The 25,565-nt window shown below is 40.1% G+C and overlaps 1 protein-coding gene across 1 annotated transcript; it reads right to left on the bottom strand.

Annotated features, from left to right (window-relative positions):
* LOC107596709 (histone-lysine N-methyltransferase SETD2-like) lies at positions 1–25,502 on the bottom strand. Its single transcript, XM_016287507.1, has 20 exons — positions 25,199–25,502; positions 22,002–22,125; positions 20,786–20,807; positions 16,707–20,665; positions 16,422–16,553; positions 15,635–15,763; positions 15,427–15,550; positions 15,256–15,333; positions 14,747–14,844; positions 14,493–14,637; positions 13,763–13,897; positions 13,516–13,644; positions 12,106–13,269; positions 11,679–11,727; positions 11,332–11,578; positions 7,568–8,297; positions 6,339–6,464; positions 2,979–3,071; positions 2,766–2,867; positions 1–1,392 (listed from the first exon to the last, which is right to left on the bottom strand). Exons 2-20 carry the CDS (start codon positions 22,028–22,030, stop codon positions 1,231–1,233), a joined length of 7,653 nt encoding a protein of 2,550 aa, XP_016142993.1. The 5' UTR covers positions 22,031–22,125; positions 25,199–25,502; the 3' UTR covers positions 1–1,230.
* Positions 25,503–25,565: the final 63 nt, after the last annotated feature.

Here is a 25,565-nt window from a genome sequence, read left to right as displayed (position 1 = left end):
TACTTACAGTGGAGTGGGGCGAGACTCCTATTTGTACATAAAAAAAAGACCCAAAGTCTTTCCACAGAGAGAGCAAAGGAAACGACACCCCCACCTTTAAAACCCAACCCAACATACGGAGCCGTGGGAGAGTGCGGAATTCTGCCTGATGTAGGAACACCGAAATCACGCCGACGGGACGGAGGACTCTGATCTAGTCGTATCCTTCCAATCCCGTTTTACCAGTCTGGCATAATTAGACATATTTACACAAGACATTGTGGACCCCCACAGTCATTTTACAAAGTCTCTGCTAATGGTCTCAAAAACTAACTCTCAATATATTCACATATAAAGCAATATAATACATGTTTGGAAAGAGATTTAATGCAGGTCAATAAGGTGGGGTGAGTTGATTAATGGCCAGAGTTTATGGGATAGTAAACCTGATTAATCCTTACGTGACGGCCACAAAAAAAAAAAAAGCTACAAACTGCCTGGAGGGCTTCACATTTGCCTTTGTGACATGAATAAAAAATGTTAATGTAAAAACAGTGTGAAAGACCTTGATAAAATATCATTGCTACATAGCCTTCCACCCAGTCGAGAGGAGAAACCAGACTAGGGCAAATGGGGTTAGATCACAGACCTGCACACTTCTATTTGAAAGTCTAAAATCCATAAAAACAATGCTGAGATGGGCGACCTATGTTCTGTGGGGTATTTTATCTGATATATAATCCTTAGCATCTGTCTTTCTCCTTCATTCTTTCTCGACTACTATCAGTGAGGGATTGGACCTTTAGCAGAGCAGGCAAGCTAACAAAAGCCCTTGGTAACAACTACAGTAATGGAGTGGGGTGACAAGGGAAAAGGATTTTAATGGTCCACTTATTCTTCACCCCCCCCGCCCCGCCCCCCCCCCATCTAGAACAGAGTTTAAGATGATCCTCTTCTCCCAAGTGATGAGACTTGCTTTAGAGATAATTGGAAAGAGTCTGAGTAGCACCCTTGGTTTGCGTCCTCCGCACTTCATACCGCAGCAGTTTATCTCATCATAAAAGCGTCCCCTGTGCGGGACAGCTCAGTCAACGCCCCCCTCCCAGAGCAGCATTTAGGACATGGTTAGAAGGTCAGTGGAACAAAACAACAGGACTCGAGCTTGAGCTGCCCTGTTCTGACACACCAAAACTGTTCAGGCCAGAGGTGTTCGGTTGGAAAGAGCTGCCAGGAGGTTCCTGGGTTTGCTAGTTAGTCCAGCTCTATGTCTTCCTTGGGCCGGTACACAGCGCCAAACTTCTGCATGTACTTCTTGATGTACTCCTTGGTCTTGTGTTTGACGTTCTCATTGCATTCAAGGTCTTCGGGGTTCTTGCAAGACTTCAGTTCCTTGTTCATCACCCCATGAGTCAGCTGTGAACAGATAGACAGACACGCATACCAAAGGTTTAGAGACGCAGCAACAACATCATAACGAAAGACTTCAGTGACCGCACTGTATTTCAAAAACAACGATTTCTCCAGTTTAAAGGGATACAGACTAGTGTTATTTTCCTTAACGAAAACTGACAAAAAACTTTTGTTGACTAGCTTTTTTCCCCCATGACTAAAGCAAGACTATGACAAGACGAGAATAAAGTCAATAAACGATAACTGTGACTATATCAACATTCAGTATCGTTGATGATAAAAGATGATACAAAAATGTATTTAAAAAAATAAAAACTATACCAAAATGTAATTTGTCAAAAAAATTTGACAAAATATTATTGCGGCCTGCTGTACTACTATGCCAGCTTGTGTGCGATATCAGATATCAAGAGTTCAAACCCCCAAATCAGAGCTTATCTATTAAAAGGACACATTTTCTGCTCGTTGTTTTGCTTAATTTTTGCAATTTGGCAACCATGTGCACACGCTCGCTTGTCATTGCGGAAGCACCTACGATGATCTGAAAACACCGACAAACAAGTAAGCTGAAGTTTAGCGATCTTCATGCGAGACGTTCGGCTTAAATGAAAGTGTCATTCAGGCAGTCTGTATTCTGTCACGAGATCTCGACTTGTGGTTGCAGAATAAATGCACTTAAATAACCGCTGTTGTTTTAAACAAAGCTTTCATTGACTAAAACTAGCCTGAACAAAAACAGGACACGGTTGACTAAATATGACAACTAAAAAGTACATTTGACACAGGACTAAGACTAATTTAAAAGGCTAACCCCCGGTTTCACAGACGAGGCTTAAGCCTAGTCCCAGACTAAAATGTAAGTCTGAGCTCTTTCAACTAAAAGAAACTTGCACTGACTGGTCTTAAAATATATCAGTGCCTTTGTTTTGTCTCAAGATGCACACCAGTAATGTTTTCTCTAAGGCACGTTTATAAAAATGACTTAAATGTCCTAATTGAACTATGGCCTAATCCTGGCTTAGTCTAAGCCCCGTCTGTGAAACCAAGCCTAAGACCAAGACTAAATTAAAAATGGCTGACAAAATGAACACAGACACAGACAGACAGATAATGCAAAGTGGAATGAACCAAGAAGACCCCATCCTATATTTTTTTTCTTTTCTTTTCATTAATCCATTTCACATCACAATACGGAAGAAAAGATCTGTCTCTGCTCCCGTTATATAGTTTTAAAAGACAAGGGGGAAAAAGAAAAACTGCATGATCCAAAGATGTCTGTCTGGGTGCATATGGCTGGCCTTATCTATTTATCTGAGCATTCAACAAGATTACATAAAACAATAACACAAGAATGCTCTTTGTCCATTTTTTGTTACCTTTCTAGCGAGATGTTTGAAGTCTTCTGTGTTACTGATGCGGCCCAGCATGCAGTCTGGCTTGCGGTACGGATTAAGGCATTGCACAATAAACTGTGACATCTGAAAAGATAACCAGGAAAAATTGTAAAGTTAGACGAGTCGGACAAACATGAGCTACTGCTATAATTATTTGGTAAACCCAAGTAAAACCCAAGAGAATCTAAAGCTCACCTCCTTGCGGAAGACTTCTTTGCTTTTTTTGGCCAGCTCACTGGACGTGTCTGCCTCGGCGGTCTTTGTAGAGAACTGTGCAAAGAGGACAAACAAAAAAGCAACACATTAAATTATATACTGACAGTTTATTTGACGTATTACTCATGCATGAGTATATAATCTAGACATTGTTTAAACATTCTTTTCCAAAACATACTTGGGAGTCTAAATTCTACAACAAATAACATTAAACACTGCAACTCCCAGAGTCCCCTTAGGCAGCCGATATGACATGAATGAGACTTTATGTTGAATCAATGCCAAGACTGTCAATACTCATTGTCACAAGGTCCCAGAAAGAAACCCAAAGGCCAAACCAGTGCACATCAGAGGAAATGCTAACATACTGACAACGGACAATAAAACCCTTTGGTAACAAAATCTGTTAAAAGCTTAATAGTTAAGATATTTTGAAGTCTAAAACGAAAGGGCGATTGTTGAAAAGACCAAAGAGATTCTGCACAGTTCCGACTTCCAAATGAGAAACCACATATAAATGAATACAGTTTCAACAGCTGGGTTTGATTAGCATCAAAGAGAGCCAGAGAAAACACCAGCAAAATCCTGAGAGAGAAAGAAAGAAAGGCGGAGTGGGTGATGGGGGAGGGAGGACAGCAGAGAACACAGATCAAGATGGTTATGACCTGTGAAATGACATGACTGTAAAACAATGTTTATTGTCACTTGCTCTTGACTTCATGTTTCAGTTTGGATTGGCCTGGTCAGACCTCTTATGTATTTGCATCATATGACGCATCTTAAAAGCCGATGCCTTTTAAACACCGAGGCAAATTTAAAAAGTGTTTTCCTCCGAACTCCCAATAGCTTTTCTCTATGTGGACGAGCACCAGCTGTGAACCATTCCATCGTAGATGGCTGGAACAACATCTTCAATTATCTAGAGAGGTTGGGACAGTCTCAGACCCTACATGTGTACACCAAAGTGAACTCTAGAATAGGGGTTGTTAAAATGACCAGTGCGCTTTGATACTTATTCAGTACTAAATCAATCAAAAACATAAAAATACCAGTCTTTTTCACATTATTTGGTACGTAATATGGTACCAACACTGTCTGAAAGGCTGCTTCAAACGCTCACACGTGTATGTTCATATGCTGCAAAGGTCACTTGTGCCTCGTGGTAATTTTGCTGCATGCAAGAATGATTAAATGCATGTCTTGGTCAAAATATCCGTCTTGGTAAGGTATTAATGTAAATACAGCTGGGTTTTGTAATAGGAAAGTAAACAGGAATGTGTCTATAACAGCAATATTGTTACAAAAAAACAACAACTATTCAACCTATCCCCCTAAAAAAAAAAACATTGCTTTTTTTTTAATCTAATTTATTTCTTTGTTTCTTACTACTGACAGTTTGTTTTCTTTATTTGGCATTTTTATATGAATAGAATTAATATTTAAAATTAAGAAGAGCATTCATTCCACACATTAGTATTATTTAACATTGTGAACTGCAGGGGGAAAAGGGAGTGATATTTCATATCTTAAAAACATTCCGTAGTCCTTTTGTGTGACCTTTATTGTTACTGTACCTTTAAGATATTTCTATTCAAACGATCGCTGTTCTTAAAGGGATAGTTCACCCAAAAATGAGAATTCTGTCATTATTCACCCTCATGTTGTTCCAAACCCTTAAGACCTTCATTCATCTTCGGAACACAAATTAAGATATTTTTGATGAAATCCAAAAGATTTCTGACCCTGCACAGACAGCAAGCAACTACCATGTTCAAGGCCCAGAAAGGTAGTAAGGACATTGTTAAAATAGTCCATGTGCCATCAGTGGTTCAACCTTTATTTTATGAAACAACGAGAATATTTTTTTGCATGAAGAAAACAAAAATAACGACTTTATTCAACAATTTCATCTCTCTTCCATGTCAGTCTTTGACGCGCATTCACAAGAGTACCACGGCGCATGCGTGTGATGCTCTTCTGGTGTAGAACCCGGATGTACTGCGCCTTGTTTTAAAGCTTAGCAATGTACACGAGGCGGAGACTGACATGGAAGAGAAGAAATTGTTGAATAAAGTCATTATTTTTGTTTTCTATGCGCACAAAATTATTCTCATAGCTTTCAGATTTCATCTAAAATATCTTAATTTGTGTTCCGAAGATGAACGAAGGTCTTACGGGAGTAATTAATGACAGAATTTTCATTTTTGGGTGAACTATCACTTTAACTTCTTTGCATATAAAATGAGGATTACAAATGTCCCAAAATGTAATCGCGGGCAGGCATACGTTAATATGATTAAGGTGGTGCCATCAACATGGTGACAATTTCTGAATTTTTTCGTTGATTTTCATGAATGGGCTGGGTGGACCAGGGTTGAAGCTGTTTTATTTAAGAAGTACTTCTACAGTACTTCAAAGTTAAGGTTGATGAAAATCCTATGATATTGCCCTAAGCCTGATCAAACTTACTTACCTGTGATTTTCTAATGATCCTGAAGACATTGATTAGCATGCTCAGGTGTGTTTGATTAGGGTTAGAGCTAAACTGGATCTCGTGGGCCAGATTTGAGGATCCCTGGTATAGGCCATGTGACCATATTAACTATGCCAATTAATAACATGTAGGTGCTGCATCAGATTTATGTGCATCACGCTGAAAGTGCACCAAACCTGAAACGGTTTACAACCTTATTAAATTTTGTTTCTGTCTTTCTACTAGGTTTGTGCATGAGTAAAGGCCCAATCACACCAATGCATGATAAGTGTGGTTGTGTGCACAGTTATGTCATCTGCCACTTTAAATGCCTGCACTCTTTAAAACAGGATGAATTCTTATTGGCTGTTTATGTTTTTATCAGTCATAAGCTGGAAAAAAATAAATAAATCACCTGATAGTGATTCCAAAGCTATTGTGTCATTATCATTATAGATGTGGTGTGGACTCTGCTATTCTTTTCAATTTAGAATGATTTTTAAAACAATATCTTTATCGTTATAATTATCGTGTGTTGGTGCAAACAGGCCTAATTTTTTTAATCTTTTCATTGATTTATTCATTCTTCAACAGAAATGCACAGCTTGTGAAAGTCAGCTTATTTTGTTTTTGGTGGGGGGAAAACATTTCGTATACATTTAAAAAAAAAAAAAATTAAATTGAACTAATTGATTATGTGTATGTATACACTATTCAACTATAAAATTACTTAAATTCAAATTCTAAAGTCCCAGCATTTCTTTATGAACAATTAGAGACAAAGGAATGCTTAAAAAAATAAAGATGGTGAGAACGAGAGAGAGAGTAACAGCACCCTCATCTGGTGAAAGGCCTGAGTTGCATACCTGTTGAACTGTCTGAGATGTGACAATGGTGGTGACCGTGCCGCCCTGCTGCACAACCACACCCTGCTGATGACCCGTGTACACCTGCTGCCCATGTAGGTAACTGGCAGCTGGCTCAGTGTATGTCTGCACACAAATACAAGCGTAATGCTTAGCAGCCATCGTTATACAACATTAGTATGAAGTGTTCACTCAAAAAAAACCACCACACTGAATACATTAACAGGTTATGTACGGAGCGATCATTGGGTGAAGATGCTGCTTGAGAGTCAGATACACTAGTGTGTGACAGCTATTACATTCATATCTCACAGCACTAGTCCCATTTGTGAAAACTGTTCTCATTAAATTTTCTTTCCAGTGAAGCCAATGTTTTGAGATCTTTTAGGATATTACCGTGCCTGATTTGTAAACCAGCATGTTTAAGGTCACAGTGAAGCAGACATAGCAACATATCTTTTCTTATGTTTTTAAATGCATATGTGAGTGGACTATTAAAAACAACACCACCAAAAAAAACAACAAAGTATGTAGCATGGGAACTTAATTTTATCTATTAGTAGTTGATTGGATTTTGAGATGTGGGCATTGCACTTGGAAATTAAGACCAAGTAAGAGTCGATTGTAAGAAAGGGGCAGGGTTTAAGAAGACTAAATGATTGGAGAAGTCCAGGCAAAAACGCACCAGAGAGAAATGTTATTTCATCAGAAGATCAGGTTATTTTAGGGGTAAAAAAGGTCAGCATGTTTTGTTTTTTTTAAAGAAACATGCTTGAATGGGTTATTCACAATAAGATCAATAACACTGATTTAGAAAGCAGATGGACTTTTGCAGAACTAGTTTTTCCAACTGCCTTTTCTTTGGTGGAAACACACTGTGATTCCAGAATGCACTGTGGTAGAAAAAATGCAAACAGACTGGCTAACAATGATAAACTGATTATTTTCATATTATGGCTATTAACTGTTTAATTATATAAACATTCTACTCCATTTGGGGGAAATTAACATAACTATATTATCTGCCAGTAATCAAAATGGTACAGATAATGTTGTGCATCCCTAACTTTTTTTGTTATTTGTAAATGTCTCATTTGCTATCATTTTATGAAACTGCATTGCATCATATTTTGTATTTACATATACCACTCTGCTCTCTACATATCTGCATGATATCAGCTGACCACTACGTGAGAATGAGGATTGAAAGGAAAGTATTGGTGTCCAACCTGTATGACAGGAGTGTTGGTTTGTGGGTAGCCTGCAGGAATGCTATAGATGGTCTGGCAGGGCTGGCCCTGATAGTAGATGGCAGTCTGAGGCTGTGCCGTGGTGGAGTACTGCTGGGTTGGCTGCGTCTGTACCGTTACCGCTTGCTGTGTGTTGGGGTCCCAGAGTGTGGTGTAACCCTGCTGACCCTGGATCTGTGGGCTGGCTATTTGCGTAGGCACCGACAGGATGGCCATGTTCGGGTCCTGTGCCGGCATAGCAGGCTGGACAAACTGCTGAGTCTGTGTGCCAGAGGAAAGCTCCAGAGGGATATGTGCCAAGCTGGAGGCAGGTCCGGCCTGGGTGGTGGTGGAAGAGGGTGAAGCTAGATTGAGCTCTGATACGATAGGCTGAGTTGGTGTTTGTTCGAATGTACCAGGAGCTGGGGTGACACAAAGAGGCTCTACAGCAGGTGTGGGCAAAAGCACTTTTCCTGCATTGGGATTGGTGGGATCCACGTAGGCCTGGATAGGGTATCCAGGCGGGTAGGCCATGAAGTTTGGACTGGAGGTGTAGGCCAGTGGGTTAAATGCAAGAGTCTGTAATTGCTGCTGCTGTTGTTGTTGTTGTTGTTTCTGAGCCTCCCGCTGAGCCACTTCCTGCTCAAAGAGCTTTCGTCGTTCCTCAGTAGACAGCTTGTTACGAGACTCTTTGGTGTGGAGTTTCTTCTTGCTGCTGGACTGCTCATAACTACAGAAATAATGCAGGAAGATCTAGGTGTCAGTAACCACACTTTGAACATGGAAATCTATGTGACCCATGCTGGCAAAACAAGTTGGAGTGCACACAGGCTAATTGTGAGCTACAGACAAAAAACAAAAAGTGCAAGATGTCGATTTTGGTCGAATTTCAGGTTTTCACAAAAATTAGTTCATTAAGTACTTGTCTAGTAATCCCAATGCTCCAAGTAGTAATTAAACATCTAAAATTATCTTTGTATGTTTTCTAAGAGGAGTACCTTTTTCTCTGCTCCCTTCTTGCGCTGCCGCTGACTGACATATGAATCGTGCCCATAAAGGCGCTTTCGCTAGCGAGCCATACCGATAAACATACACACAGCGTATACACAGAATTACAGTATTTAAGTAGGCTATTCGCACAAACATAATCTGTTGTCTTCAGTAAACGTTTGGGGAACTGTTGGGGAAAAACATCTGATGTGTAACATTATATTAGATCCGTGCAGTACAGGGGGCTGTTTCATAAAACAGGTTTACCAAACAAGCCAGGCTTATTTCAGTTAGTCGGACTTATTTTGAACCAAATCAACTGACAATAAGTCAGACTAACTGAAATAAACCTGGCTTATTTGGTAAACTTGTTTTATGAAACAGGCCCCGGAACTTACTATATAGGCCGTATGTCTCAATGTTAAACAATAAAAGAAAAGATCACTGCTCTTGATTGCTTTTGTGGTTTTAATAATCAATTTATTTGTAATGAACACACTGAAGTGATTTTTACATTTCATTATTCGTTTTTCTTATTTGAATGCTTTTGTTTAGATGTAAAATGAAAAAAGTAGTGCACTAGGCCTATTTGTTTGTTTCTTATATTTGTTCTACTGTTTTTTCTTTTTTGCATCTGTTCTTATTTTTAATAACAAAGAAAAAAAATGGCCATATTGTGATTATTAATATAGTAATTAATATTAATAAAGGAAGAGGAGGAAACAATGCAATGTTGTTGGGTGATTTTGCTTTGGAACGTTCAGAAAATTTCAATTTGATTTTTCTCAGAATTGACTTTGCTGACTTCACACAGCTCAGTCATTTTTCATCCGATTCCAACAAATCATATATAATTTTGAAGGTCTTTTAATGTGAAAATCAACTGACAATAAGTCAGACTAACTGAAATAAACCTGGCTTATTTGGTAAACTTGTTTTATGAAACAGGCCCCGGAACTTACTATATAGGCCGTATGTCTCAATGTTAAACAATAAAAGAAAAGATCACTGCTCTTGATTGCTTTTGTGGTTTTAATAATCAATTTATTTGTAATGAACACACTGAAGTGATTTTTACATTTCATTATTCGTTTTTCTTATTTGAATGCTTTTGTTTAGATGTAAAATGAAAAAAGTAGTGCACTAGGCCTATTTGTTTGTTTCTTATATTTGTTCTACTGTTTTTTTTTTTTGCATCTGTTCTTATTTTTAATAACAAAGAAAAAAAATGGCCATATTGTGATTATTAATATAGTAATTAATATTAAGAAAGGAAGAGGAGGAAACAATGCAATGTTGTTGGGTGATTTTGCTTTGGAACGTTCAGAAAACTTCAACTTGATTTTTCTCAGAATTGACTTTGCTGACTTCACACAGCTCAGTCATTTTTCATCCGATTCCAACAAATCATATATAATTTTGAAGGTCTTTTAATGTGAAAATAATAATTATTTTTGAAAATTTGCTCATTGTGACTCATTTTGCCAGCACCGGTCAACTATGAATGAAAATTAGTCCATGCTATTTCAAACACTTTCTCTAGTTTTCCATTAAAGGGATAGTTCACCCAAAAATGAAAATTATTTACTCACCCTCAAGCCATCCTAGGCGTATATGACTTCCTTCTTTCAGATGAATCCAATCAGAGTTATATTAAAAATTGACTTAACGGCAGTCAGCGGGTGTTGCAGTTCATCAGTCCAAAAGAAGTGAAATAAAGCGCATCCATCCATAATAAAAAGTGCCTCAGATGGCTCCGGGGGGTGAACACAGGCCTCCTGTAGCGAATTGATGCGTTTTTGTAAGAAAAATATCCATATTCAAAACGTAATAATCACTTTAATGTAGCTTGTGCCAACAGTTGTACACGGAAGCAGCTCCGGGCGGATGACGTAAGATGTCGGCGTTGTGCATGCGCCGGTGAGTCTCATGAAAACCAACGTTTGTTTACAGGAGCAAAGTTTCCTTATTTTAGCAAAGGAAAACCAGTCTCCTCTTGGCTTATATCGAAATCCTACGACATTCTTCTTCACAAATCTTCATTTAGTACTTCTAATTCTTGACTGTTCTTTTGTTTTGATCTCTCCCCTGCGCTGCCGCATTCATCATTTCTGAGCTGCGCATGCGCAACGCCGACATCACACGTCATCCACCCGAAGCTGCTTCCCTGTACAACTGTGAGCGCAAGCTAGATTAAATTGATTATTACGTTTTATATATGGTTATTTTTCGTACAAAAACACATCGATTCGCTACAGGAGGCCTTTGTTCACCCACCGGAGCCGTGTGAGGCACTTTTTATTATGGATGGATGCGCTTTATTTCACTTCTTTTGGAATGATGAACTGCAACACCCACTGACTGCCATTAAACAGCTTGGAAGATCAAAGTAAATTTTTAATATCGCTCCGACTGGATTCGTCTGAAAGAAGAAAGTCATATACACCTAGGATGCCTTGAGGGCAAGTAATTCATGGGCTAATTTTCATTTTTGGGTGAACTAACCCTTTAAGCTTGTATGATTTTGGAACAACATAAGTGATTAAATAATTACAGAGTTTTAAGTATTTGAATTATTGTGTCTTGTTGACGCCGATAGCCTTGTGAGCAGCACGCCAACATAAAGCACCGTTGTGCTACGTTCCGAGTTCAAATCTTGGCTCAAGGACCTTTCCCGATCCCGCCCCCCCCTCTCTCTCCCATTTCACTTCCAGTCTCCTCAACACTGTCCTATCACAATGAAGGCAAAAAAAAAATTGCATCTAAAATCTTACCGGTCATCATTTCTGCGGCCCCTCTCATAGGCTGAAGGCGGTAGAGGGGAGGTGGAGCCTCGTCGTCTTTTTCTATCTGCACTGCGAAGAGACGATCTCTCTCCATCCCTCTCCCGGTCCCGCTCACGCTCCCGGTCTCTGTCCCGGTCTCGATCCCGATCGCGCTCCTTATCTCTTTCTCGCTCTCTCTCTCGACTGCTCGAAGGTGTGCGAGGGGTCATCAGGGCTTCTCGATCACGACTGCGATCTATTTGAGGAAAACAAAGGATGGATTAGAGGTTATTACAAAAAACATATGAAGTGGTTAAAATTAAGCTAGGTCGAAGTATGATGCGTTCTTGACATACCACTTGACTCTTTTTCAACCTGGCTCTTCTTTGGTATCCTGTAAACTTCCTGAGAGGGAAAAAAAAATCACCTTGTTTATTTGTGATCCAACATGATCAAGTACACAATTATTTTTAAGAAGTGATACACAGATCTAGTTAAGCCTAAAGCATACTCTGGTTTTTATGTGTATGCTTAGCATATGCATAAGGCTGAACAAATAGACTTTCAAGTATACTCCATTTGATAAATTGTGCGAAAACAGGTGGTCGACACATGCATTAGAAGTTTATGTATATGTATGAGGTATTTCTATTCTGAAATTATGATCAGAAAGATTGCAGTTATGTACGCATACCCTAACATACACAAAAACGAAGTATGTTTTTTGGGCTTAGTATAGACTAAGTAGGGTGCATTCCCACTTTTAACAAATCTTAGTCTTGCCTTTAAGTCTTTCCAACTGTCCAGCAGCCGGGCAGCCATGTCACTGATATCAGAAGCCTGAACTTGTGGCTCCTGACTGCGCTCGCTCTCCACATCAGAGACACCTTCCTCCTCATCTTGAGAGGGCGTCCCCACTGCAGCACCCTCTGCTGGAACAGCAACAATAGCCAGGGCCGTCGCATCAGCAGAACCAGCAGCTACGACAGCCTCTGATGATACGTTTTCAGTAGAAACAGCAGCAGATTCAGGTGGAGTGGTTTCCACAGAGGCAGACGGAGATTCTGTGGGTGCGCTCTCTATGGCAACAGCTGTAGATTCAGAGGATACACTCTCCATTATAGTTTCCGATGGTTGTGTGGGTGTGATTTCTGCAGTGCTGCAACTTTCATTCCCTTCGGAGCTGCATTGTTCAGAAGATGCGTTTTCCACCTGTGTCTCAGCCATGGGAGTTTCCACTTCAGCAACTACATCATTACTAATGTCCGCTGCAGATGTGGTGTCCGTGACTGAAGGGGCATCTTCAACTGTTGTTGACTCCATCTGGGACTCTGATGGCTCCTCACTCTTGGTCTCCTCAATGATCTTTTCATCCTCCAGTTGTTCTTCAGGCTTAACGATGGGTTTTTCTTCAGGTTCTTGTGTTTCAAGTGTCTCTCCCTCACTGCCAGTGGCCTCTGGTGTTGAATGTGTGACTTCTTCGGTTTCAGGGGGCTCCTGTTTCAATTCGGGCTCAAGCTCAGCTTGACTCTCAGAAGGCGCTTCACTGTTTTCTACTTTAACCTCCCTTTCAATTGTGGCTTCCAACTGTGAAGTCTCATCCTCCATCTCTTCCTCTTCCTCATCCTCCTCTTCTTTCCCATCCGAAGCTTTACTAGCATCGGACATGGCACTGTCCAGACTGTTTTCACTGATGATCTTCAACCTACGGTAGACTGCTCGCTTGGGAGTGTCCCCATCCAGCTCAGAAGCCAGCTTGGCTGGTGGACCATCAGGGGTGTTGAGGGGCGTTTGGGCACGTGAGGTGCTCTCACTGGAGTAGCCATCCTGTTCTGCTGGTTGGCTGAGTGGCCGGCTTTGAGCCCAGCGCTGGATAAACTGCAGCACTAGGCTTTCCTCCAGCATATTCTTCGTTGAGATGGGAAGCACTGCCAGAGCCTTCATTATCTAAGAATTTAGCCAAAAAAAACAAACCAAAACAAAAAAAAGTTTAGCTTAGGAGACAGCACCCTAAATTGTAGCTCAAAACTACATACAGCCTTACCATAATTAAGCTACATTTACAAAAATATCAGACCACTATGAATTTCTGGGTTTTGCTTGAGGAAAATGGCAGAAATAGCTAGCAGCCCACTAATTTGCTTTGGGATCTGCTCTTAAATTCCCCTAAATGTGTGTGTTTTGAACTCTTACCTCCAGCTGTAGTTTAATGTTGTTTACAGAGTTGCTCTTAGCCTCAGAAAGTTCAACCATAAATATCCACAGCAGCGAGAGGCCATGGTGATCCAAAAACTGCTTCAGGCACAAGGGATTCTGGGTATTCTGCAAAGACATGCAAAAAACTCATCTGACCAGTTGTCAGTCATTTTTAAATGCTTAACGCAAAACTATGCTGTGCAATAAATCAAACACATCTTAACGTGACGGTTTTGCTGTATACCTGAATGAGTTTAAGGCAGGTGAGTCGCTGCTCCATTGTCTCCACTCGCACCATGAGCCTGCAGAGTGAGATCACATCTTTCTCTCCGCACAAGCCTTCTCCATTCTCCTGCAGAGCCTCCAGCTCTTCATCCAACTGCAGAATAATTTCAACCAATTAGACAGCAGCAGCAACACAGGAGAAATCATTCTTTGATCTTGATCAAACTGTGACCATGGCAAAAGCTCACTTCTAATTTCAAGTCACTCAATTTTATGTATCAGGAGGATGTTTCTACATTTTGCTTGCTTTCTTAGTGCAGGTCTGTGCCAGAGATGAAGAGTGCTAGTTCAAACAAGCCATAAAAACCTTAAGATGCAATTAGCTTGAATGCATGCAGAATATATTAGCCGTGTTATTTGTAGACTGAAACAAGCCTTGAAAGTCTCAAAGCAATTAACATGCAAGCAAGAACAAAGCTGACCCAGATCAATGCTTTAGTACTGCTGGTTTAAGATAACACTTTGCAACAACAGTTTGAAAAACTGGCAGGCCATGTGTTATTTGTGTCTAGCGTTAACACACAATTGTTCAAGCGCAAATGTTGACTAAATTTAATCACTGAAACATGATATCAGAGTCATGAACTTGACATGTAAAACACTTCCCGTCACTGCATGGGTTTATTCTGCCTTTCTCTTGTCATTTCCAATAGCTGGATGCAACACAATAATTGAGTCCTCTTGCTCACCGTGGTAAGTGCACTGTCAGTGTCTTTCTTCCGTGAGCGGTCCCTCTGTTTCTTCCCACCTGCTGCTCGGACACTAACCCGAGTCTCTCCACCTATTAAACCTCGACAGCTAGGAGCTCCACAAAAACACTTCTGGGCCTCTTTACTGGTGGACAAAAGAAGCAAGATATGATACATTATGATAAACATGTATGTTGAGTTTCATTTTAAGAAAAACAAAACTATACATGAAAGGAAATGACCGGATCTTTTACCCATATCTTTGGAACTGATAATCAAAAGTGAGTTCTGCCCCAGCCGTCACAGCTTTGGTGGTGAAGAAGCCAACTCGAAGCTGGCCATTTACAGTCCACTGCAAAGGGTGTGATGGATTAGAAATGCTAAACAAAGATTTTTCATGGAAATCAAAGGCTCTAAGTTCCAGAAGCATCTATTCCTACATAGGCAACAAATGCATAGAGATGTGGCTAAATAACCTTTTACTAGATAAGTAGTTGACCTCAGTAATTGACTGTTTGGTTGCTAGACAGAAGAGTTTGCCATTTTGACCCACTCTCCTTGATAGTATCCCACTAACAATCACATTTACATTTTCTATCGACAGCCTGCTTCTCATCCTTTCTGAACAACATACTGGAACTGGAAGAACTGTGCAGATATACTGTACAACAATCCAGATCTCGCTCTTATGATAATGAGGAGGAGTAGGATTTGTGTGGGGGGGGTACAAAAATCTGACACCATGAAAATCGAATGCACTTACTTTCTGAGTTTCACAATTGGGTTCACAGCTGTGATTCATGAAACGGGAACAGTTTCCTTTCAAAGTCGCATCAATAATCTGCAGACAAAATAGAGACATAGGCTCATGTGTCTTAATTCACGAAAGTCAAACACTTCAAATTCTTATTTTTGCACTAATTCCACAGCTCACCTCATTATTTTTCAAAGCCATGAAATAATAGTGAATGTTCTTGTTTCGTGCATACTCCTTCACCCGTGCCTTAAATTCCCGATGATCCAAAACTTCTCCACAGTACTCTAAAACAAAGGTGTTCCTGCAAAAAAAAAAAGGTAACTTAACATAAAAGACAAAGAACATATCTAATAAGCACATGTTAGCTGAAGCAAATAGTACTTACGGCTGTAGGTCTTTGGCTGCTCGTAGGCCCCAGCCTTTGGTCTCAGTCAAAATTACCTCAAAGTCTGCATGCTGCTTCATTTGAAAGCGCCTGTTGGAGCAGTATGCCCCATTTAAACACCGAGAAGAGCTTGAAAGAGCAGAAAAAGAGAAACAAATTAGAAAAATTTTGCCATCAATGTTCTTACCGTAACTAACCTCAATCTGCCAGTAACATAAAATCAGCAAGTAACATAAACATAGGGCTGCACGATTAATCGAATGCGATTGTCATGCGCATCTTGTCAGTAAAGCCGGTTCTGTAATCAGTAGTAAATCTCCATCCGAAGGCCAGAGGGCGCTCTCGTGTGGACTGACTTTATGGAGTGAGTTTGGAGTAAAAAATGTTTAAATGTGGTATTTTCATGTGCTTTCAGATGGAGCAGCATTTACTACATATAGCCGTAGTTCACTGACAAGCTATGCAAAAAAACTAACAAAAAAAAAAAGCTCCATCTAAAAGCACGTGAAAATACCACATTTAATAACATGTTTTTACGCCAAACTCACTTCATAACATCAGTCCACGCGAGAGTGCCCTCTGGCCTTCGGATGGAAATTTACTACTCATCACAGAACCGTGCTTCACTGACAAGATGCACATGCACAGCTTTTGCCTAATCGCAATTGTGATTTCATTGCAATTTATCGTGCAGCCCTACATAAACATGATATATTAATTACAGTCTCTCACTACAGATACTCTCTACTATAAAGCAAACATTATGATGTAGCAGCAAGACATTTACCACTCAATCATCAGCAAGCGATTGAGGCAATCCTCCCCACAAGCCATCATTCCTTGGGCACGCTCTTCCCTTGAGAGGATAGCACACTCACACTGCATATGCTTGATGTCACGATGGGACTTATTCTTCTTGCTGTAAGGACAGAGAACAGATTTCATGAGCTTTATGAAAGATCAAATTAAATGAACAAACAAACATTTAATTCAAACAGTGGAGCATGGCGCTGCCAACACCAGGAACATGAATTTAATTGCCAGGGATAAAAAGGGAAAAATATATACTTACCGTTCAGTCAGATATACATTATCTTCAATGAGGTCGAAGTAGGGTGGCATTTTTTTCTGCTTTGCCTTTTCCCTCCAAACAGCTGGATCCACAAAGTTTTTCAGTCTGAGCAGTGGGCGCACCACCTCTTGAATTTGGTGAAAAGATTCCTTACCATCTTTCACAACCCTTGAGCTCTCATCCAAACACTCCCTTTTACTGCTCAGACCAGCCTCTGCCTCATTATCCGATTCAGATTCAAACTCTTGACGTCTCTTCTTAGGTGGACCCCTTCCTCGATGAGGCTTTTGGTTGTCTTCTCTAGGGGCTTCCGAGATGTTCTGACTTTCTGTGGTAAAGCTGCAATTGCTGCTTATCTCATGGGCTTGAACAAATGGGGATGATCCTGGAAGATCAGCAGACAGGACAGATCCTTGTTTGATCCCTACTACCCTGTCTTCATCGTGATCATTGGTCAAAGAGTCTGGATGGATCTGGTTAACTGAATCATGATACTGAAAAGGCACATGCGCGTTTACTGGTCTGTTGGTTTTAGAGATGGGAGGCTGAGTCCATGGACCTTGTCTGTGACCGCTATCAAACAGAGCAATTCCTGGTTGAGGCGGGTGTTCAGTGCCATGACTGCTGTCCGGTTGCTGAAATGTGCTGCTGGGCTGTTCTGACTGGTTAAAGTCCCAGGCTAAACCATAACCCTTCCCAGTGTGGAAGTCAGTGGATTCCCCATAGTGCTGCTTTCCTCCTTTCCTACCATTCCAGCTATCTGGTCTATCATGGTTTTGATGGTGATCCGATTCAGGTCGCAAAGTCTTTTCAAAACTCTGAAGTGATGCTTGGTTTATCTGGACACTATTTGGTCTTACTTGGGCACTCCAGTTCTTGTACACATGTGCAATGGTAGCCTCCGAATGGCTGGTGCTGTCAACCATGTTGCTCTGCGATTGGTAGGAGACACGTTTAATATCTGGATTTAGCATTGCAGCTTGTGCACTGGCCTTAAAAAGTGCAGCTGATGATTCCTCAAGCTTTGACTGATTGCTAAAGCCATAAGCAAATTCTCTATTAATGCTTTCATGTGTATCAGTCTGTTGCTGTCCAGAAAACACTAAGCACCCGGGAGACGGTTCAGTCAAGTCATTTGTCTCAAGAGCAATGGTTGAATTTTTTGGCACAACCACCACCGAGTGCAACCGCTTTAAAGAAACACGCCCATCATCTGAATCCGAGTCTGATTCTTCACTCTCACTGTCATCACTGTGGCATTTACCATCGTGGTTTAAGGAATCGGGGTCTTGAGTTTCAGGCTTAGGTTTGTCTACATTGATTTTCTCTTTACTGCCAGAACTGCAATTAAGGGGAAGATCACTAACAACAGGGGCACTTGTTGATTGAGGATCTTCAACGATCTGTTTTATAAGTTCACCATGAGTATGTTGGGTTTCAAGGTCAGACGCATAAGAACTTACTTTCTGATGAGATTCAGCTGAGGTTGTGTCTTGTATTTGTTCTTCTACAGATTTTTTAGATGGTACTTCAGAGTCCTGTTTCTGTGTACAAGATTCTTCAGGGGTAGTATCATTGTTCAACTCTATTCTTTTTACCGAAATGACCTTTTCCACATCTGGATTCACTATTTGATATTCTGAAGTGACTTGACCAACAATGTCCCATCTGGATTTTTTAGCACTACCATCCATTTTCAAAATCCCACTACTGGGTTGTTCAGGATTCACATAATGCTGCTCAGAATCCTTTTCACAGAGTTGAGCACTCGGTGTGATGTGCGATGGCCCATCTAATTTAGTGTTAAATTTCAAGCATCCTCCAGGTGGTAATTCTTTCACAGAAAGAGGGTCTGCCAGTGATCCTACTGAATCCTGATTGGGAGTGTGGCCTACACAAAATGAGTCAGTCGGTCCTTCTGCCAGAGCTCTACTTTGGATTGGAATCTCATTTTTCATTCCAGGTTCATCAGTGGAACTTCTAACTTCAAGACTTCTACTTGTCGTGGAAGTGGATTCCTTCAATCTTTCAGTTGTCTTGTGACTCTCAGGAACATTTGTGCACTTTCCCAAACTACTATGTTCTTGGTTTGGAGCTTGTTGCTCAGTTTGTTGTTTTGTTTTGAACAAATTAACTTTGTGCGTAGCTTCATGCATCTGTTGAGAAATGCATTTAGATTTAGGCAGAGTAGAGTTGTCATCAATTTTGCTGCATTCCTTCTGAGGAGTAACTGGGCTGAGGGCTAACTGTGACTGCTTTGTGTTATTACTTGATCTGTCTTTTGATTGTCTCTCTGTTTCAGAAACATTATTTAAAGTCTTGTGATCCATTGAGTCTGTTTTTTTGGAAGATGAAGTCCCAGACACAGATGACCTGTCTGATCCTTGTGACTGACGTTTTTTTCTGTGCTCCTCATCAGAGTCAGAACTGTTTTTATGAACCTTTTTCTCAGATGTTCGGGATGAGGTAGCTGGGTTAGAATTTGAGGTTTTAGCATTAATCTCAGATTTTGAGTGGGCACTGGATTTCCTGTGAACCATTTCTGCATCAGGAGAGCTCCTTCTATTGGATTCAGAGTCACCAGCTTTTAAATGAGATCGCTCTGACTTTGAATGCTGGGTTCTTTTGTCTGACTCGGATGATCGAGAACAATCTGTGGGTTTTGAGTCCCTGTGGGATCTGGAGTGAGTGGATAATTTTGAGTCTTTTTGCGAGCTAGAGTAAGTGGAGGATCGACTTGAGTCACTACCTCGAGTCCTTGTCCGCCGGTGGTCATCCTCTGAGTCAGAGCTGTCACGAGACCTGCCATCGGTTCGTGAACGTGAGCCTCTCCTTTCACGATGAGGAGAACTTCTATGAAACCTCCACTCAGAATCATGGTAATGTGACCTATCTGACCTTGACTGTCTCTCACTCCTGGATCTTTCAGACCTGGAATAGGAACTAGTTCGACAGCCTCGAGATCTAGACCGTGACCGACTTTTGGTCCTTCTTCTGTCTCTGTCAGAACGAGAAGATCTTGACGATGTGTGCCTAGAGTCGCGCTCAGATTTTGAACGACTTGACCCCTTTTCATCTTCTTTCCTATCATGCCTGGATTTTTCTGACTCCTCAGTTTTGGAATTAGAGGATCTTTTTGCTTCGTTACTCGGACATTCAGATTTTATCTTATTTCTGCGGTCACTAGACTTCTGGCTAGATGATGTTTTGATTGAATCCCCATCAGATTCTGAACCTGGAAGCGTGCAATCTGATCGAGGTTGTGACTTTCTGTTTTCCTCATGCTCAGAAATAATGGAAGTATCCTTATCTCCCTTCCCAATATGGGAAGAAACAGGACCTTTAAGGCATGAGTCTACTTTCTCCTGAGGGTTTTCCTCTTTGAGAACTTTTTCAGAGGAACTATCAATGACAGAGTTCTTGTGAGACTGTTGCAATGAGGTTTCAGTTTCAACCTTGGCTGAAGATCTAATTTTGTCTGACTCAGATGGGACTACTGGCTCTGAAATCTCTGCTGAGGCAGTGCTGACAATGGAGTTATCCTCAACAACAGTAACGCTGAGAATCTGTTTCTTAAAATGCATCTTTCCAAGAACAGGTTTTGATTTGAGAGGGAAGGATAATGGGGTGGGTGTTGTCTGGGTCTCCCCAACTGCTGGAGTATTTGTATCCACATTCTTGGTTTCATCACTCTGTCCTGCTAGATCTGGAGTAGGTACAGGTCCAGCTTGCAGTGCAGAAGAATGTTCACTTGCCGATTTCTCCGGACTTGGTGGGGCTAGAAATACATTTTGACGTGGTTTCTTTGTCTGTGCGAAGCTGAAGGAGACCTTTTGTCGACCCTGTTCCTCAAGGTTTACCTTCGCCTTGGTTCCTTTAGGCAGGAGATGGTTTGTCAATATGACCCTAGGTGCAAGGCCTTTGAATATGACTTGCTTCGGGAAGTTTTCAACCTTGATCTAGTGATATAAAAAAATTAAATAAAATGAGTATTTTATGCACATGTACATAACATGTTTCTTGTTGTTTATGTACATTTAACAAACAAAAATTGCAAAATATCTGAATTATACACCTACCGAACAATCTTTCACATCTTCCCTGTTGTCATAAAAGAACAGCAGGAAAGAAAAAAAGGAGAACATTAGTCCAGTCAATTTAAAATCTCATTACAAGGAAAATTAAAAACCTGCTGTGAAAATAACACCACTCTTTTATCCAAAAGCCAAGGACTAATTGTTAAAAAAAGTATATGAAACACAATGTAGCCCTATATAGTTCATTCACATCACTTCCTATTTTTGAAGTCACTTCATGTAATAAACAACTGACACAATTTCGACAACAAATAAGCTGACTGTTTTCTAGTTCTCATAAAACCTATATGAAGCTACACAGCAACAACTAGGTTACATGTTCCTCTGAGACTCCTTTTATCCATCTGACCTTCATAATGGAGTCACCCTACAATGATAGTAGTAGTAATGGGAGGGGATTCTCATGCCATTCATATCTGTCAGATAGGCAATATTTTAATCTACCATGACCCTATTTATCTATCTAAGTATATAATAGAATTTTGATGTGACCCACTTTAGCCATTCTAATGCAACAGTGATATCTCTAAAATGATATCCCTAATGACACTCACTAGTAGCATAAAATAAACTCAAATATCAAGCATGCAAAATAACATTTAATGCAAAGGCTCAAATACTGAACACTGCATAAAAAACACATTTGTCCAAGTTCAAGCAAGTCCAGCACATTAACATGAATAACTAAAGAACTGTTTATTCTGACCACAAATTCTTGGTTGAAAACTTGGTCTGAATACAAATTTTCCTCGAATAACAAATTATATTGTGACAAAATGTTGTGGTATCTCAGTTTTATTTTAAAATAACTTTAAACTGCAGAGTGCAAGGTGAAACGCAAAAAGGTTTTAAAATCTTTTAAGCCTACATATAATATATGCAAGCACTTGGTTATCTAAAATCCCTCAATAGTGCAAAACCAAATTTAGCCCGGGACTGGAGAAGCAGGATTAGCATGGCAGGGAAGCATGGTTTAACATTCTTGCATAACGTCCGTTGACATAAAGAGCTAAAGATGTATTGGCCCATAACAAATTGGACATTAAATTCTGCAATTCAAGTTATGAAGAACACTACTGCATAGACTCTGTTACAACAACAGCCAAAAGTGAAAGTCGTTTAAATTAACATTCTGCTGGCAGTTTAAGCAAATGCTATTGCACCATATTCCACTCAATAGCCACACTTGAGAGAGTACCTGAGCTCTTGATTCAACAGAGCATCCATTTTGAGTCAGAGCTGATGCTGAGCAGCTTGAAGAAAGCTACAACACTTCGGGCAAACCAACTCAGAGTAGTATGCTCTCTGATACGGTGTCGCACCTATGGAGAAGAGACAGCATAACTGCATTCAGGCAATGTCGATTCCATGACACAAATATATTTGTCCACTGTATTTGTAATTATTTGTCTATAGATGAAGACTTCAGGTTTCTCATTGCTAAAAGTTAACAATTTTGTAGAATCTCACAGATACACCACTGGAAGTGTTACATTTATTTTTATAAGAACGTTACTGTGTTTTTGCTGTCTAGGCCAGTGGCTCTCAACTTGTGGGTCACAAAAACAGGTAACAAGTTTGTTTTGATCTGGGGTGCGTTTCCCAAAAACAACTATGGTCGCAAGTTCCATCATTGCCAATAGAGTTCAATGGAACTAATGACCATAGTAGCTAACAAGGCTTTTGGGAAAAGCAGCACAGGTCGAGGACAATATTAAAGTTGAAGTGAAACAGAGGTAGTGAAGATTTTCCCCCCTATATTGCAACATCTAAGTGTAACAGATCATTGAAAAAGAAAAAGAAAATGAAGCAGGGAACCTGGTTCCATAAATTGATTGTTGATTGGATTTTGCACTGTAAAATGGAGGCAGATGAATTCAAGCTTGCAGGGGTGGGTTTAAGTGCAACTGATTAGAGAAGTCCTGCATATGCTACCAGAGAGAAGTCTGTCATTTTCACCAGAAGATCCAGTTACAACATTTTGATTAAAATTGTGAAGTCTAAAAAAAATTATGGATGAATTGTTTATAATAAGGTCTGTAATATGCATTTAGAAAATAAAGAATTTTCATGCTGACTTTTAGATGCAACTAATTATATAATTTTGCATGATGGAGGCTATAAAAGAAATAAGCTTATAAACATTTTAAAAGGGAAACTTTTCATTTTCCTGGTGATGTCAAAGCAAACTTTACAGTATTCTGCTGTACATTCATCTGTCGGGTGAATATTAAAGGGTTAGTTCACCCAAAAATGAAAATTAGGCTGCGTTTTACTCACCCCCCGAGGCATCCTAGGTGTATATGACTTTCTTCTTTCAGACGAATCCAGTCGGAGTTATATTAAAAATGGTCTTTGATCTTTCAAGCTCTTTCATTGCAGTCAGCGGGTGTTGTATTGCTTCAGTCCAAAATAAGTTAAATAAAAAGTGCCCATGCATAAAAAACAGTGTCTCAAGAGAGATCAAAACAAAACAATGGCCAAGAATTAGAAGTACAAAACGAGGATTTGTAAAGAAGAATGTCAGAGGATTTCGATATAAGCCAAGAGGAGACTGGTTTTCCTTTGCTAAAGTAAGGAAACTTTGCTTCCTTTGCTCCTGTAAACAAACGCTGGTTTTCACCAGACTCACCGGCGCATACGCAGCGCTGACCTCAGAGGTCATCCGCCCGGAACTGCTTCTGTGTACAACTGCTGGCGCAAGCTACATTAAAGTGATTATTACATTTTGAATATGGATATTTTTCTTACAAAAAAGCATCGATTCACTAAAGGAGGCCTTTGTTCACCCCCCGGAGCCGTGTGAGACACTTTTTTTTTTTTTCTCGCATGGGCACTTTTTATTTAACTTCTTTTGGACTGAAGCAATGCAACACCCGCTGAGTGCAATGATCAAGCTTGAAAGATCAAAGATTTTTTTATATAACTCCGACTGGATTCGTCTGAAAGAAGAAAGTCATATACACCTAGGATGCCTCGGGGGTGAGTAAAACACAGCCTAAATTTCATTTTTGGGTGAACTAACCCTTAAATGACTAATAGTAATACAATATTTGGCCTAGTATTTGCCCCGTGTTTCAGGCTGGTCAATTGTATATTATATGCATTTACAAAATTATATTCAGCTCATATTCAGTTATATTAATCATTTAGCATTTAACTGGGCTTATGCAGTTGAAGGCAATATTAATTCATTCCAATGTTTGTTTTTTTGGAACATAGTTTTTTATTATTCAAAATCTCTTGATAATAGTACTACTAATAACAACAACAATAAGCCATACATTTGCTGTGCTTTTCAAAACGACAATTTTGTTGAAATGGTTATCTGTAACATTACGCTTACAGCAACATACAGAAGTAAAGTGGAGGGAAGAGCACTTATCTGCCTCAGCAGGACAAACTGTCTTTTGTCTGGAATGCGAAAGGTAAACTGCGTGCCCTGGACGCACAAAATCAATAAGCACGCTTGGTGTTCTGACATAAATGGGTAACATTGGATTACCTAGTCTATTATGTTCAATAGTAAAAACGTATTCATTGATCTTATAATAAAACGATGTTTAAGATCGATATGGTTTGGCAAAGTGGACGAACAAAATGCTTGAGCACTGCAGATGAGCTATCACGCGCATGTGGGTGACATTTTTGCACAACATAGCAATATTTTGTCTACAGATGTCTCGGTTGTTATTGACGTGGATGACAATAACAACACAACGTCAAAAACTCAGGTTCTCTAACAGTATAGCCTTCGGTTAGTCACCAGTAGCTCCAACACGGACTGCTTGGTACATAATGGCAACGCGTAGATCCTCTGACCCTGAACCGCGGGCAGCTAAAAAATGTACCTCCTGGATTTGAGGCCTGCATGGAGGCCTCGCTGCATCTGTTTTCCCTTGTGTTTCCAGAACATATAACACGATATACATTGACATAACATTATTGCCTAATACCATTTTAGACACATTGTGATTTTCTAACAGCAAAGAATATCACATTTTATTTAAATTAACCTTATTTCCATTTATTGATGGCTCCCTGCTTGTAGTAGTACCCTCAGCTCGTTGGCTAACTGCAAAGTGAACTGTCGTTCTGGTCACCTTTTGAGACGTATACAATTGTTTATTTTTTCATATCCTAACCTATTTGTTGAGCTCAACTGATTATCTACAATATCTTTTTCTCTAAAATATAATTTTAGGGTTTGACTTGTGATGCATGCTCTGAAACCGTGAAAACGGGTCACTGTGACCAGTGGGTTAGCAGGTTAGCAGCAAAAGGACTAACTAGGTAGCTCAATGGCTAACTGGTTCAAATGTGTAGTGCATGTAGGTTCTCATTAGGTATGTTCTGTGTGCCACAACAAACGCATAGCAACTGTAAAGTACTCACTTCTTATACTTCTCCAGTTCGGTTAAGCACTCCATCTTGTAGGACAATGATGGCAACCTCTTTCACTTGATTTTTCCTCAACGTCCAGCAGAACACAGACGTCAAATCCACACGGGGCAACAAACCGCTCTCGAAAACACAATTCGCCTGGTGCTAGATAGCATACAGCTAACGTTACATCCAAATGCTTGCATTTAATGCTCGGTCCAAGGCGATCAAATAAATAGTCATTAGACGAATCCTCTGTACTGTTTTATCAGTACGAAGCAGGCTGTGTTTCATGGTGTAGTAGGGCAGCCTCAGATGATCTGGTGGAGTCGATATGCGATGCACCGGTTGCGGCTCCTCCTCTCTCTGCAAGCCACAG

Source organism: Sinocyclocheilus grahami, unplaced genomic scaffold (genome assembly GCF_001515645.1).
Source record: "Sinocyclocheilus grahami isolate Dianchi unplaced genomic scaffold, SAMN03320097.WGS_v1.1 scaffold222.1, whole genome shotgun sequence".
NCBI lineage: Eukaryota > Metazoa > Chordata > Actinopteri > Cypriniformes > Cyprinidae > Sinocyclocheilus > Sinocyclocheilus grahami.
This window is presented reverse-complemented; position numbering and strand designations above follow the sequence as displayed.